Source organism: Passer domesticus, chromosome 2 (genome assembly GCF_036417665.1).
Source record: "Passer domesticus isolate bPasDom1 chromosome 2, bPasDom1.hap1, whole genome shotgun sequence".
NCBI lineage: Eukaryota > Metazoa > Chordata > Aves > Passeriformes > Passeridae > Passer > Passer domesticus.
Genome location: NC_087475.1, coordinates 108980034 through 108997028, shown reverse-complemented (window position 1 = coordinate 108997028; position 16995 = coordinate 108980034). Strand labels below are relative to the sequence as shown.

The window sequence follows — 16995 nt, the reverse complement described above, 5'->3', positions numbered from 1 at the left end:
TCATAAACTCAAAATAATGGAAGAATTATGTTATTCTAACTTGACTTTCAAGAGATGGAGTGTTATAATTCCTTCATCATGCCTCTGAATCCTGTTGTTGCTAAACTGTAAGCTCTCAGCAATGATTTTCTGCTTTGGTTAGAAACTTCAAGAGAGCAAGAGTCACATAACACTCCTAGGTAAAATAGTTTTGTAATTTATTTTAAGAAGCATCTAAATACTTTTGTTGAATTCAACATAACATTAAACTCAAGAAGACTTAGAGTGTGAATGCAAATATGAATATTACAAAAGCAGGTTTGTATCACATCAATGATGTGTACATGTTCTTCTGAGGCAAGACAGGTGAACAATAAATACAAGCATACACATAAATACTTTAATTCTCTTTTGGAGGCAAGCACTGAAGGAGAATGTGTGTTTGCTTGTAAAAGCTGAACCTCATTTCCTGTCTGCAAGAAAGAAGGTGAAAAAAAAAAAGACTGGAGGGATTTGAGATTAACAACAACTCTAAAGAGAGGTTCATGCTGCCAGGTTCAAAACAAGAGTATCCATCTTCTGCCAACATAACTTGATTTCCTGCTGGGTAAAGGAGAGGGGAGTATTCCTAGAAGCAACAGAACCAGGTAAGCCTTATCTTTTAAACTTGTAAGCACAGGAGCAGTAGAGCCACGCTATGGTAGATTCACAGTCTTCTAAAAAGGTGGCTTAGGGTGCTAAGCCTTCATTAATTAAGGCATTTGTTTTATTCTGAAAATACTGTGCTGTGGGCCTTCTTATTTTACAATGTGCAGTTTCCCTTCTGAAATATGAAGTTGACATCTTACAAAGCAATTAGTTGTGCACTAATTAATTGCAGTTTAAGGAATCTTTTTCAGAGAATTAATCCTGTATTAAATGCTCACACAGGTGGAAGCATTTTTAATGCTAATTTAACATTCATCAGTCTCCTAATGAGTTTCTTTTTCTAAGGGCCATTAGTACAAAATATTATTTATATCAATATTTAATTGGAAGGGGGGAGGAAAGACAGTTTTATTTAATCTTTAACAAATTTGTAGACAAAAACAAGAGGAAAGAAAGGGAAGAAACCACTTTGTGCTCCAGATTGTCACCATAAATCTGGTAGCAATAAATCTGCCTCAGTGGATAATACGTTGATACCACAGATGGCATGTCCAGCTAGATGGTATCTATGTTCCTCACCTCACGGTCCTTTTCAATACAAAAACTTGGTAGAAGTATTCTATCTCCCTGTTATCCCTTGTGATGGATTATCTAAAGAAAATATATTAGAGCAAGGAGGAACAAAACATAGTATTTCTGCTACCTATTCTTATGTTGTAATAAAATATCCAACATGAATTGTTAAATCTGGCTCCACTCCCTACAGGATTATATTCACTCCTTTGAGTTGCAATAAAAGGAATAGCAGAAATTCACCCAGGAAAGATTAGAATGTTTTGGAGGATTTTGTTTTTTTGGTTGGGTTTTTTTTAGCTTCTTTTCCCTCACAGCACTCCAGTGACAATATAATGAACCCTGTAAAGAGAAAATCTAAGAACAAATAACCAAAACTCTATTTATTCCCATGTTTCTCTTGGTGGAGAAAGTTGTCAATAGTCTTTTAAAGAGAAAAAGAACAAATAACTACGTATTTAGAAGGTATTTTGTTTGTCTATATTTGTGGTGTGAATTTAGTACATTCAGTGTATAACACTGAAAAATATACTAAGAGGTTGTGAGTGACCCACCCCTGAAGTTAGAAAAGTAAAAACATTATCCAAATGAAGTAACTTACCTAAGACAGATGTTCTACTTGGATGCTACTCCAAGTTTAACCTGGTTTTCAAAGATAAATGGAAGAACAGCAGCATAAGAATGCGTCATTAATACCAGAGAGAGTCTGATATTAGTTAATCAAAATACTGTCATCTTTATAATTATTAAATATAATATTTCTCCACTCATGCATCCCAAAGTCTTCTAACAATATAATAAGAGTTCTGGTCCCTCTCATGAAACCTTGGGTATGTAATGAAATTCTTCCTTTCAAAGAGTAGCGCATTACTTTCAGAAGACTTCAATATTATTTCTTGTAACAAACTACTACCACCCTTAAGTCCTATCACAGATGGAATTTGAGCTTATAATTTTAGAATCATAGTATCCTATTCCCAAGCAGCCTAATTATTCCATATGACTTTTTTCAAAAGATACAACATTCTTTTTTTTTAAATATTCAGTTTGACGCTTGAATGAGAATGCCCCTGAATACAGAATCATAGGTTCTTTGGACTAATTATATGTTACGTTAAAAAAAAAAATCATTATAGTTTTGCTCCATTTGAGAATAGATGACTTGCATGAGAATTAAAATTAGAGAATAGAACAAAAGACAACATTTCAAAATGGAATATAATTAGTCCAATAGACTTGTTGTTTATTCCTCACTCACCATCTACAGTCTCCCTATCTTATTTTTTGTCCTTAGCACAACCCGTTAACTGTGAAAGGTTGCATCTGCTATTGTACATTTAAGGAGAGCAGTGTAGTTATCCGTCGAGACAAATTGTTCTTCATGCAGTTGGTCAGCTTTCCTTCTAATTCTGCTGTTGTCAAAGTAGTTAATATTGAAATAATGAAGTTATAAATGTAAGCAGCATATCAGAAACACCTATAAGAACAAGAAGACGTAGGAAAGATCTGGGAGTTGCATATCTGTAAAGCTAGGATATAAAATTGGATTTTCTCATATTTTAAATCTGGGTAGCTTGAAACTAATGTTAGAATGACGTGGATCTCACAGAAGAGCACCAGTACATCTCCAATCACGGTGTTCACTATGGTTTTACAGGCTAAGTAAAAACTGCTGTTGTTTCTCCCATATAAGTAGTATTGTCTGACAAATAAATAGCTAGTATTGTAAAAACAAACAAAAAAATATAATGAAGTCACACATATGTTTGTATACATTCTACTAAAACACAAGCAGATGTTTACGTCAGTGTTATAGAAAATAAATTTAAAAATAAGTTAAATAGTGTTCATCCAGAAAGAAATTTAAATGTTCTTTTCTTAATCTACCCACACCCATGAAATTTCCTAAATCATGCTTAAAAACTGTAGATTGTAAAATTTAAATCATTGGTACGTTTTATGAGAAATCCAAGTTTCATATATTTTTTTTTCCTAGAATGTTTTTTAAATTCTTGAGAAGTAGGATGACTCAAATACTAGAGAATTTAAACTTGAAAACTAAAAACAAAAGAATTTTATCCGACCTTTACTATTTTCCATATAATAATTTCAATTTAAATCAAAAAACTGAAACACGAAAATAATACTTGTCAACAAAAGTGGGCCAGTTAAGGGCTGAAAATAGTCAAACTGAAACTAAGAGTTTTCCTTCTACTCTGGAAACACCAGGCAAAAATTGGATTCCTGAATCAGAGAGATAAATGGCAACATTCTATAAGAAGAAAAAGGAGGAATGTTAGATCATAAGTGTACTTTCAGCACCTGCTCACTCTTTTTGCTCTAATGAATCTCAGTGTTATGGCTTGTGGAATGGGCTGCCCAGGGAGATGGTGGAGTCACTGTCCCTGAGGTGTTTCAGGAAAGAACGGCGGTGGCACCGAGTGTCATTGTGCAGCTGGCAAGGTGTTGTTCACTTACAGGCTGGACTTGATGATCTCAGAGGACTTTTCCAACGTGATTGATGCTGTGATTCTATCACAGTTACATGTGCTTCCCTTCTTGTAGGCCACAACACTGCTTCTGCTTCCTGGGAAAAGTGTGTGTAGGAAAAGAAATATGAAATGAACATGAGAAGAATGGAAATCAATCACATCAGAAAAAAAAAAAAAAAAGACAGGAGAAGAATGAGAGGATTCTGATTATTTAGGTACAACACTGAAACTTGAAATTTCTTGTCCTGGACAGACTTGTAGTTTTGGACAGGTTGCACGGGATGCAATATTGAGTGACTAATTGCACAGTAACCAGGTTCCAAAGACTGATGATTCTTGATGCACCCTGATAACATCTTCTCAGTGTAGGATCTCCCATTCTTTTAATTCCTTCCCTGAAAAATTGGAATGATGTATAGCTGCTCCATGGGGATATTGTCTCTCCTCATAAATGTCTGTATCTCACTGCATAGAAGTGCCTTTCAACATGAAAAGGAGTATTGCAGTGATAAAGAACTCTCAAACACATTTGGGAGAACTCAAGTAGTGGAAAGGGAGGGAAACAGGATGTTTAGTTTAAAAAGAAGAATAAATGGTCACTAAAAGTACCACGTGCAAAAAAAAAGTTAAAAGTCTGTCAGAAGATTACAGCTTATTTGCTTTGCTTTGTTAATTTTAAAAGAGTGTTCTGATCAGGAAAGAAGCCTTCATTCCAGAAGCCCAGGTGATTTGTGATTTTTTTACTACCAGGGCTTATCTTTTCTTGTTTTGTCATTATAAGAACACCTAGGGGGTTGGAGTACAACAAAACAAAAAGAGCTTTGGCAACACCAGCACAATGAGGAGGCAAAACATGTAAGAAGGCTTTGAGCTGGAGCCCGATCAGTCAAGGAGCAAAGCTCTGTTTTCTCAGCAGGAGCAAATGCATTGCCACCCTCCTCTGGCCAGCAACATGGAAAAGTGCATTCCTGTACTCCTTTAACTTGGCTTTAAGTGCATTAAGAATCAGTATCGTCCAATCCAACTCCTTGACTGCTCTGCTCCAGCTACACGTTTCTTTTTACGCACTATTAGAGGTCATTAGTTTTGGGCACCAGGCTTTATTTCAAACACTCTAAATCTCAGAGAACATGAAATATGCTTCTAGGAAAGTTAAGAATAAAGCTGCAAGCTCCTCTCACTCATTTATTTGGCTCAGTGTTTCCTCTGTCACGGAAGGCTTTCCCAGGCCATTCGTAGCAATGCTGACAATTTTGGCCACTAGACAGCCACAAATAGGCTATTTTATTCAGCATGGTTTGTGAGGGAAATTTGTATAAGCTAGGCTAATCAAAGAAGTCATTAAATGAAAAATCAGATTTTATGCAGGGGGGTTCCTTCCTATTGCAAGGAGTGACAAGTTTAGAGCAAAAGAAGACTTTGTTCAGATAAGTGGACCCACCTTTTACCAAGTGATTTTACAGGAGCTGTTTGAACTTTTCCCTGGGGCTTCACTGGTTCCCAGCTGATGCTTATCCTTTATCATCACATTCTCTGGTTTCACAAGCAAAAAAATAAGAACAAGTAAGTGGTTTTAATAGCTGGAAGACAATGCAAGAAAACATAACCAAATTTTTACTTTTTTTTTTCCAGGGATGGTTAAAACATTACAGTCTTAACTTATTCTGAGACACATCCAGCAAATTTGTTTTGAGTAAATTCAGAACTACTTTCATGAACTCTAGAATTTAGCTAAGAATTTACTTAATTTACTGCAAATACTAACTTAAAGACAACTGCAAAAATAATTTCAAAGCTATCCAGTAAAATTACTTTTTTCTTTACTAATTTCTGATTTTTACTGCATCTTACAGGCAAACCAATAGCTTAATCTTTGGCTGAATTCCTATGAAACAGTATTTCTACTAACAGTTTATTAAAGTTGCTTTCTTAATATTTAGCATTTGGTTTTGATATTAATTATTTAGCTTGTATAGCAATACCTGTCAGAGAGTAAACAGCAAAATAGCATCTTCAATTACAGAAAGCAAAAACCAGCCAAGCACGAAGAACACAGTAATATTGTTAGACAACACAAATAGTAAATTTTCTTTCAGTTACAGGAATGGACTGCCATTTTTCTGTCTGGGGAGTTTTGGCCTTCCTGAGTTTGGCTCTGCTTATTTCAGTGACACTGAATATTGTACACTGTATGAAAAAGAAGCAATGTAAGTAATATTTCTTTGTAAGGAATGGAATTTCAATGTTTAAAGCCATCTCTGCTCAGAGCTATCAAGTAGACAAATGGATTCTTCTGAATCTTAAAGTTATATTTTGGCAAGAATGATTTTACTAGAGAGGATTTATCTTTTGAAAAATTTTAGGACACTTAGGTATCATTACAGAATGATTGCTAACTGCCCAATCCACTGCTAAAAACAGCTACCCAAATCCATTCTCTGAAGACAAATCAACAAAACAAGAAGAATTTAGTTCTGATTAAATTTTTATTTTTAAAGTGTATTTTTAATACCTGCAATTTCCTTTCCTAGGAAGGATACTTTTCCTATAACTGATTATTTATATTTCCATTTAAAAAATATTTTAAGTTGATAGAAAATACATTTGAGAAAATTTTCTCCTCCCCAAATTCCTGAATGCTCATTTGAATTTCAGATTTCATACAGATTTTATGCCTTATCAGTGTATTTTGGAAAAAAACATTCTAATTGCTTTTCATAAGCAATTGCATTGCTTAAACCAGTGTGTCTCTCATATGGCTGCAGTCATACTCTGGTTTTTTGGTTAAAATTAACTTCTACTTTTTGACAGATTGTGCCAGTGCAACCTGTCTTATGCATGTGATTCCATGGTTAGGAAGTTGTACAATCCTCACCATTCCCTTTACACAGGGAAAACTGCCTGTGCTGTAAACATAGGGGTGGGCAGGCAAACACTGCTGACTTCAACAAGGCTCAATACACCTGTGTATATAATCTACATAAACAGAAGGCCCATGCTTATAAACTGAGCTCACTAAGTATTAGGAAGTCAGATATTCACAGGATATGAAGAGAGTTGCTGGAATCTTTTGGGATGAGTGGCAGTTGAGCCTTTTGGTTTTTGTTTTAGGGCTAGGAGGCAGATATCTCTGAGGAAGAATCACAATCATTCACAAAACCAACCTGACCGAGATTTAGGTTAGAGTGGCTGGTGCCACATTAGTCATTGAGTTGGAGCTTACTGTGGTAAATTCTGGAGTCCTGGAGCAGAGTTTAGGAAGTCAGGCATTCCTGAATTATTCATCAAGCTCTAGCATGAAATCTCTTTGTAGCATTGCCTCTCTGCTTCAGTTTCTTCATCTGTGTGGATCACAGGATCTCTTTTTCAGCCATACCAGAACTAGTGAAATAAATAAATCCATCACTTTGTAATATTAACACGATGCACCTCCCCAGAAAAAATCTGAGAGAAAAAAATGAGGGACAAGGAGAATGTGGAAGAAATAAAGAATGAACCATGTGTTATGTTTTTTGAGTACTGTAAACTAATGTAGACTTTGTAGGCACAGCACAGGGACATAACACAAACATTTCTTGTATTTGACAAAATATTTGAGAAAAGTAGAGGGACAAATGAAGATCCTGACAGCCAGAGCTTTCAACTGTATTCTCTAAAACAAAACCAAAACCATGCTTGTTGAGACTGAAGTGTTTTAAAATAACGTTTCATTTTCTCTTAATTTTTTTTTAATCCAGCTAAAATACTTAAAGGCTATGAAGAGAACGATCCAAGGTAAGTTGTATAAAAAAGATTTTTCTGGCAAGGGTAAAATATGCAATAAATAATGACAGATGGCTTTGGAGGGATGGCATAGAGGAAAATTCAATATCTCATGCAGTCTGCCTGGAAATGTTGGTAGTGGGAAAAAAAATTCAAAAAACCTAGGGAAAAAATATTCACGTGTGAGATACATCCTCCAGTCATTTTATCAACAATTAAATAATTGCATGCTAATACTATAATTTTATCTGAAAGTGCAAGACATTGAGTTAAACCACCATTACCTATCACTTAAAGTCAATAATTCCATAATAATTTAATTCTCAGCTCTCACAAAGCAGTGACTAATTATAGTCTGATAGTTAATACTTGTGGAGTGATAATTTACATGTATTTACATTTCATAACCATCTTTTACACATAGCATCCAAAAGCAATAAAAATGTGTGTTTACAGCTGTAGGATATCTCATGATCTGTTACATAAATCTGTTTCAAGTCTCTCTCTCTCATGCCACACAGAAAAAAAACCCAAACCAAGCCCAAACTTTAGAAAACAGAGATGGATAGAGTCTCATCTCAACCTAAATATAAAAGGCCCTTCAAACAAAAATACAAAAGCCTGCACCTCTTACTCAAAACCAATTCTCAATTAGAAATTTTCTTGAAATTGGCAAGTCTATATTTGTCTATTACTGCCTGTTCAGATGAAAAATACCACTGAGTGTGGTGTTAGAGCACAATTTCACCCCCTTTATGAGATGCAATATAGGGGGTGTAGTATAAAGGTTACACAGTGCTTCCCACTAACAACTCCCATTTTACAAGTCCACTTAAAAACATTTTAAACTAACACCAGGTAATGAAACACAACGTACAATTAAAAATGCAAAGCTGAACTTGGCTTTGGTCTTCTCTGTTTGTGTTGACAGAAGTATTTTAGTTGAATCAAGACGGGACCTGTTAAGAACATTGTCCCAAAAGACACATACGGTGCGTTAGTTTGTATTGCAGAGTGGTAGCAGAGAACATGAATTGGGTTCCTTTCAGTGATCATTAATATTTCTTACCCTACCTCAAACTGTAGCTTAATAGTCTTGAGATTAGCTTTGTGCTTAATGAAGTTACAGGAAAGGAGAGTTCAATTCTGGGCTAGGTAAAAATCTCTCCTGAGAATACTCACACTGCCATTTCTGCCCTCTTGTATATATTTGATTTGGTTTATAAGATAACAAACAATCTGCATATGTGCATGAAACATTTACTAAAATATAGTATTGGGGTGCTAAATGAAGCATATTCTGTGAATTAAAAGTATTTTTTCATTCCCCTGGTAGCTATGATGGCTATCACTCAGAAGATTATCCAGTTTACGGCAATCTCAATCAAGATATTTTAGGTAAGCTTTATTTTAGGAACCTGTGTCTATTCAGTGGCTTTAAAAATGTATGATTAAAAAATGACTGGCTGACATATTTTGCACTTCTCAAATGGCAAACTTTAGAATCTACATATTTTCAGCTATTGATATAATTGAAATTATTAAAAGATACTTGGGATAGAAATACAAACCTTCATACAGCACTACTATTTATAAGAACAGACCTCATACTGAATTTGATTTTTTGCAGTCCATATGTTCCTGTTCAGCCAAGTATCTCAAAACAAAGAGCTTGTCTAAATGTAAAGCTACACTAACTGAAACAGCAGCTTGATCCACACCTATTAAAGCTATCTAAACCACATATTACTCATGGTCCAAGGTCAGTGCTCCCACAGAAGCAGGCATAAACAAACACATAAGAGCTCTCTGCTGTGGCTATCCACATATCACCAGCGACACTAACAAATGTGCTGAAGCCCAGCAGCTGAATGGTGGGCAGAGAGCTTGGCTGTGCTTTGCTGTGCTCAAGTTAACAACCCTTGGCAGAGAAACCACCTTAAAGGCTGTAACGTCATGTAATGCAGTGAGAGCTGGATGTGCAGAGGGTTTCAAAGCCCTTATAGAGTTAAAGAAGTATTTAAGTAACGAGAACAATTTTTTCTGCAAGCCTTAATTGGAGTTAAGCAAAACTAAAGCACTTGAACTGCAAGTGGGGGGAAAAAAAAGCCCGAAAAAACCCCAACTTTTTCATACACAGTTTGCATAAATTGAATCAAGTCAATGCTCAAATGCAGCGACATTGTAAAAGTCTGAAAACTGTAAGGAAGTAATCTGTTTTACTGGCGGCTAAAATGAGATATAACATGAAAAATAACTGGAACCAAATTTACAGAAAACTGAACTAGATTCAGGAACAGAATTTAATCACCAGCTGCTGCAACTCACAACCTCTTTCTCAGTCAAAGAAAAGGCTGGCTGTGCTGAAAAATTCATCAGTATGTGACTACCTCTTAATTGCAAGAAATCTTCCCACCACTCTAAAATGACACCCATATAAGTAAATAATGAGAAATCTCTCCTTCATATGAACACAAAATAATTTTCATTTTCACAGTATGTGTCTGAATTTCTTAGCTATTTATCTCTCTATAATTAGAGGGAAAGAACTATGTGTGATTTTAAAACAAACATCCTACCAAAGCAAACTGGGGGGAGTTGAGAGCATTAATTTAATTTAATGTTAGTTAGAGCATTCTCTAACAGAGAGAATCTGTTGGTCTGATCATTTAAAGCTCAGTAGCATGTCTTAATAAAAATATTTTTCTACTTTAATAAATTACAGAAGAATGTTGTTACGAGCAGATGAAGTCCCAGCCTCAAAGAACAGTTAACCAGCTACAGGTATCTTTAATTTTAGTTATAGATTTATGAATTAGAGTAACATGGTCTGTCTCAGAGTTCCTTTATTTATCCTATAAGAGAATATAACAAAAATCTTCACAGTCTCACAAAAGTTACCATGCATTAGTATCTCAGTTCATCAAAGTATTTCAGTACAAACTTGACCCTCCAATCTGAGTCCTTAATAAGGAAGCATAACTGTAGACAGTTCAGATCCATGCAATACAGCATAATAAAGCTCAGCCACAGGCATGCAGATCACATGGAATTAAATTTGCATCCATGGCCATAGCTAGTGTAAAGAATTTTATTTGGTTCAGTTATCAACCAAGTGAAAACACAAGCTGCATCACATGATACTCATGAGTTTGACTGGCTCTCTCCTGTCCAGTGCAAAATCTATATGCCTTAACCAGGGAAAGATTGTTTTGTTCATTTGTACTTTGTTGAGATACCTGTATGCCTAAAAGCATGAAAGCTTCAAATGAAATTTGCCTGTAATTGAAGCATTCCTAGCATCAATTTCCTGAGCTGATTGCCACATATTTCATAGGGATGGATTTTCAGAATATTTCCAGCAGCTAAAGAACAACTTTTTAAATCTAGACATTCCAATGTCAATAGTCATTGATGGTCTGGCTTGAAAAGCACATGCAGGGGAAAGACACAAAAAGCATACATTTTGCACTGGAAATGAGATCATATATATAGACAAGAATCATCCATCTTTGGATTTAACAAAGCCTGTTAATAACTGGATTCCAACTAAAAGATTTAAAAAGTGAGAAGAAAACCAGATCAAATAATGTCTTGCATCCCATAGAACCTGGACTTATTACATGAGCTTCCCTCTCTCCCACAGAGAATCTTTCCAATGATACCTTGATGAATTTTTCTATATTGCCACTCTCAGTCGTTTACTATTAGCTTATATTGATCTGTTTTCCATTCTCCCACAGTTTAATAATTTGTACTTTTAATGAGTTGTTTTACAGCTAGTTTAGGCAAATTTCAGGCACGATTATGATAAGAGCATATAGTTGAAGACTTAGAAATTAATTTAAAGCAAGGATAACTACTGAACATTGAAGTGAATTTTCTTTCAGGTGGAGTCTGCCAGTCAGATGTGTTATGCCTCACTTGATCACAGTGTCAAAGGAAAATGCAAAAAACCAAGGAGAAAGAAAGATCCTTCATTAGAAGAAGATGAAGGAGAAAGATCATCTAACGCCATGGTGGCTTCCAAAGTTAGCATTTACCTCAATAGTGAGCAGCTGGCTGCCGAAAACACGGCAAAAGTAGAAGCCATTCATGATGATCCCATCAGATTAATGGGCTTGATTCATAATACAAAGGGGGAGAACTGAATATGTAATGAACCAAATATGTAACCATAAAGATTTGCTTTTTCATTTTGGAGGATCAATGACTGATCAGAGAAAATATTCCAGAAAGGTGACATACTAAACTGTGGTATGAAATGGGTAACTTAAGTGTTCCAAACTGTCTGCCAAGCACATTTACAGACTAAGCAAGACATAGGTCCAGACTGCCACTCAGATGGATCTGCCTTTCTGAAGACAATTTGAAAGAGTTGCAGAAACTGGTAGCTCAGCATTCACATGGTAGTGATTCCAGTAAGAATTGATCCTGTTTTAAACAATCATCAGCTTTCAAGCAGTCCTAAAAGATCCCCTTGTTGTCTATACAGCTCTAGCAGAGTACTATTCCATATTAACTTCAATACTTTTGAAATGAGATTGTGTTTCATACTTGCACACTTGGTGATTAGTTTTACCAAGAACTGATCTGCTGTTCCACACTGTGAACTTTCTGACTGTGACTGGTCTATGGCAATGACTGGAGAATAATTTAACAGCTGATTTAAAGTAGTAATTGTACATTTCACAAGACTCAGCAGTATCTTTGTGTATCTTCAGTTTCCTCTAACAGTACTAGAATACATCTCAAATCTCAACTCCTCTACTAGTGTAATATTGAATATAGCTGTATTCAAGGGTCCACAAAAATTATCACACCATCTGTAACAATAAATCTAGAAAGTATTTCTTCCAATACCCCATGTTATGTTTGCATTCCTATTGGGTTTTCCATAGCCATCCTTAAATATTTTACAAAAACAGAAAGAGCTTTTTATTTTCCCAAACCCTTCACTTACTGTATACACATTTATTTTAAGACTAAACCCTTTAAATGTAAGTTTTATAGAGTGGGTAGCTATTTTTATATTCTGGGAGTCATTAAGTAGTTGCAGCAGGAAACAAGTTGATGTAATGTGTCTACCTCTAGGTGTCAGACACTCTGCCTTCCCAAAAAACCAGGGCATTTGAGCCTTTAAAATCCAAAGAGCATTGCCAAGGAACTTGAAACTCTGAAGCATAGAGCCCTAAAACTGGTCCTGAAAGAGACAGACCTGGAAACAAAAGGTCCATAGTACAGAGCCAACATCTTCTAAGAGTAGAAATGGATGGACACATCAAGTGATAAGATAAATTTATGGGGGGAAAAAAAAAACCAACAAAAAAACCCAAACAATGGTTAAATTCAACTTGTCATTTCAATCTGGTAACTAATTTAACGGAAATGACGTACCCATTTCTCTCATTGAGTGTACATGTAACATTAAGTTCACTTAATGGGATTTTAGTTCATTTAGTTTCCTCTCTATTTTCGATTTTCATTGTTTTATCCAGCTATATGTTTATGCTAATTTTCATCAGCTGCTTTCCCCTGCAACATAGTTTGTTCAAAGAGCATTTTTGTAAATATTCTCCATATATATCTATACATACTTCCTTTCCACATTTAATCACTGCCTCCAGTAATTATTGATTGTGGCTCTCAGGATGATCTTTAATAGCCTATCAACTATTTCCAAGGCATTTGTAATGCTGTCACATTCAAATTCAGCTTTATTCTTTTGGCTCTTTACCCTCCATCTGCTTAAATAAGCAATCAAACAACCTAATTTTTTTTTAAAACAAGTTTTGAGGTAGTCTTCAAATGACTACTGAATCCTTACACAAAAAAGCATGTTCAGTATTGTGCCATCTTCAAGACATTAGAGAAAGACCTACATAAACTATCATATACTAGTTAAATTCTTTACATATAAAGCAAGTTTCAACTAATTACAACACAAGAAGAGGTGTTAGGTTTTAGCTTTACACTGTCTCAGTAACCTCATCTGTTTTTCCACTGTTCCTTAAAAAAATTTTTATAGCAAAGACAAGCATTGTAAAGCTTTTTTTTTATTAATGGTAAGCTTAGCATTCAAGTACCAGTTCAATGGAACAGTAAAGAATAAGTAAACAAGAGGAAATATGGTGGGAAAAGCAATATTGTTTGGAAGGGTAGAAGATTGGAACTCAAAACACAAGAGATCATGTAGCACCACTGACATCTTCATAAGTTGAGGCAGATGTATTTCACCAGTGATTTAGCATTTGATAATCACTGCAGATGTACCTGGCTAAACATACCTGGTCTAGCAGTTGTTAGAATCATTGGGAGAAACAACAGACTTTTCCTTGTATCAAGGGTCTGCTGGCTCACATGGTGTAGGAGGATCAACTCTAAAAATAGAAACTTTCTCCCTTTTTTGCTACTGCTAGCACCCAAAACATGGCATTGGTATGATCTTACCTCCCAACACTTAAAGGTTTTCCAAGAATGACCTCTTTAAATTATTTCAAAGTAATCTTCATGAAGACAATTTTGCTATGTTGAATAAACCAACTTATCTTCCTTACCTGTCTGAGCTGCACTGAAGTTGCTGTGTAGACGTCATACCTAGAGTCAGAACAGGTCCAAACCACAATTCCAGCTGACTTCTAAATTACTTTAGAACAGAAAGCAATGAATTATGCAATCTCTCAATACTAGCGTATCAAGAAATACTGCGAAATAATTACCTCAACAAATCCAAGAGGAAGATAGTTCATAAAATATATTCCCTACAGTGCATCTGTGTCTGGAAAAGGAAGAAAAAAGAGCCCCAAGAGATTTCTAAAAGACAGTATTTTGCTGCTGTCATGGAAAGACATGCAATATCCAAATTATGAAGAATGGAAAGTGTGTGCAGAAGTTCATATTGCAGAGAAAATCTCACTATAGGTGGCTTCTTGTCCTATTCAAGAACAATACTTAAGATAACAAGATTTTGGTTTTAAGAGCTAAAATAAAACCCTCCTGTGTGTCTGGAAATAAAGTAAAGCCAAAGAAAAACAATTTCTTCCTTTTCTGGAGGAAATGGGGCAACAAGGGGCAGTGCTGATAAAACAGCAAGTACCTTATCTAACACCACTAACACAATCCCCTTGCCAAGAAAGGACACAGCAGTGAAAACCTGTGGGACCCTCATACCTCATTCTCACAGATTTGCTCATGCAGGTATACAAACTCCTCCTGAGAGTTCACATAAGTGAAATAAAATGTTGAAGGCGGGTATTTGTTCAGAATAGTTTTTTATTTAGAACATGTACTGTGTCAGGTACAACTTTGTCAAAACAGAGAATGCAATTATCAAACCTACTAAACAGTATAAAATTTTATTGAACAATCAACTCTGGAAAATTTTAACATTAACATTGCATAGAAAACTTAAGTCATAGCATATAGTAGTGATTTTTGGGTCTGTACTGATGCATCCAAAAACCACGTATATGCAGCAATTTAGGTAAATGAGCTTGTTCCTTATTATTAACACAGTAAGAATCAAAGTTTATTATACCAACTTTGGTGATCTACTTAGAAAACGTTAACATTAACATAGCAATGAATTTGGATCTGTACTGAGAGACTCAAACATAAATGAGCAGCAATTTAGGTAAATTAGCTTGTTCCTTATTATTAATACAATAAGAACCAAAGCTTATCAGCAAATAAGAATACAGATCACATTCTGTTATTACAAATACTGTCAAATATAAAAATCCAACTTAGCCATAAATTGAATAAGAACTGAATATTTTATATTTTCCCTGTTAAAAGGGAAAAACCCCTTCCCAAAGATTTGAACTACAAGGAAGTATAAACCAGAACTAGTTGTGTATTGCTAACATATAATTATACATACTTGATTGTTGGAAGAAGAAACAACACTGAATAAAACCCAACCTATATAAAACTTTTTAAACTGTAACAGTGCATTAATGCTTCTTGGTGAGCTTTAACCAGAGAGTCATCCAAGCGATTCCTACAATTGGTCTTTCCTATCAGTGTAGCTTAGTTTTCTGTATACCCTAAGGAAAAAAAACAAAACCTGTTTAGATGATGAAGCAAATTACACAAAAATACTGTATTTGCTGAAACTCCAGTGAACAGGATGAAAATGAAACAAATTGTCAAAGCAAGATATCTGGACATCTTGAACGTGAACAGCAGCAGCGCTCCTTGTCTGCTTTCCTATGTGCTTTCAGATGGAGAGGAAGCTATTCATGCTATGTCATTTTGATGCCTCAGTAGTGCTACTAGATCAACCTAAGTTATGTATATCTATTAAACTTTGCGATGCAATCTTGGAATGTATTCACAACTAGTTAAAAAAAAGTATAGACACAAGCAAGAACACCTTGCATATTACTTAAGAAATTGCTTAAATTTTCTCTCCTGTTTTGAACTAATTTGGTTTACATCTGACAATTAAGAATAGCAGTAAAGCTGTAGGACAGTGCTCACACAGAGCTGTTATGAATATTACTTATGAATACTTATGTTATTAGTTATGAACATTTCCTTTTCAGAAATCTCTTTCATAATCATCTTCTAGATAAAGGCAATCTGGTTCCAGATAGAAATACATTATTCCTTTTCTTTTCACAACCATTCATTACAAAATAGAGCATTTTTCCACATGGCTTAGGCATTAAACATCTGAGCGATCTGAAGCCATTAAAAAACTTCACTGCTGGGAACCATAGAAAGCTAAAAATATCACACCACAGGCCTCAGGAAGCTTTCCAGCTAACAGTCCATTTTGGCTACAAATCAGCAAACATATCTTTGTGTAATTAAAGAAGAAAGAAATAGATTTTATTCCAGATGACTTGGAGAAAACTCTGAAATCTTAATTTCTCTATTTATAGGCATTAAAGAAGGGAAAACCCATTTCCTTTAAAACAATAACTAATCTTACAGGAATGGCTGTTCTGTATGGGGAAACAGGATAATGTAGTGAGGAAGAACAAAAGGAAATTCAAGAAGTGAGAAGAACTTTGGCCAGTTAAGTGGGCATACTCAACATCACAAAAACATCCTTGCATAGCATCAGCTTGTCTCCAATCTTTCATTATATAAGAAATAATCAATATATAATCTTGATCAATATTGTATGTATTTATAGTACAAGCCTCTAAATTTCAATTCCATCTTTGCTTAAACTGAAACTTTTTTCTTTACATCATTAAACTTCTTTTCTGGTTAAATTCTCCATACAAGTAGTTTAAAAAATGCTTTCAGCCTTCCTTTGAACCTCTAATTCAAACATTGTCAGTTAATGTTGACATCAGCCATATGATGATCTCAAGCATAGTGAAAATACTTCTTGACTGAGCTTGGGAAGCAGCATAATGTCTGGTGACAAATTATACTTATGGCAAAAATCCGTGTCAAAAATGTTTTGGTAAATAAAAATCAAGATTTTTTTAGAGAGCTTTTAATTATTTAAAAATGCTTAGAATATTAAATGTTTGTAACTAAAAATTGAAGAGACCTGAAGCTTGATAATCCTTTAAAA

At 34.9% G+C, this 16995-nt stretch overlaps 2 protein-coding genes across 3 annotated transcripts in view; one reads left to right on the top strand and one right to left on the bottom strand.

Annotated features, from left to right (window-relative positions):
- Positions 1–487: 487 nt before the first annotated feature.
- Positions 488–15228, top strand: LOC135294818 (T-cell receptor-associated transmembrane adapter 1). Of its 2 annotated transcripts, XM_064410570.1 has the most exons (7): positions 503–626; positions 5156–5255; positions 5789–5899; positions 7430–7466; positions 8791–8852; positions 10180–10238; positions 11345–15228. In XM_064410570.1, exons 3-7 carry the CDS (start codon positions 5797–5799, stop codon positions 11603–11605), a joined length of 522 nt encoding a protein of 173 aa, XP_064266640.1. In that variant the 5' UTR covers positions 503–626; positions 5156–5255; positions 5789–5796; the 3' UTR covers positions 11606–15228. The 2 variants fall into 2 exon arrangements, with proteins under 2 accessions (XP_064266638.1, XP_064266640.1); XM_064410568.1 differs by lacking the exon at positions 5156–5255 and having other exon boundaries at positions 488–626.
- Positions 14709–16995, bottom strand: part of LOC135295142 (uncharacterized) — a 46532-nt gene continuing 44245 nt past the window's right edge. The window contains exon 30 of the mRNA XM_064411240.1: positions 14709–15502. Within this exon, the coding sequence (XP_064267310.1) occupies positions 15457–15502 (46 nt within the window). The 3' untranslated portion in view covers positions 14709–15456. The remainder of the gene's footprint in view (positions 15503–16995) is intronic.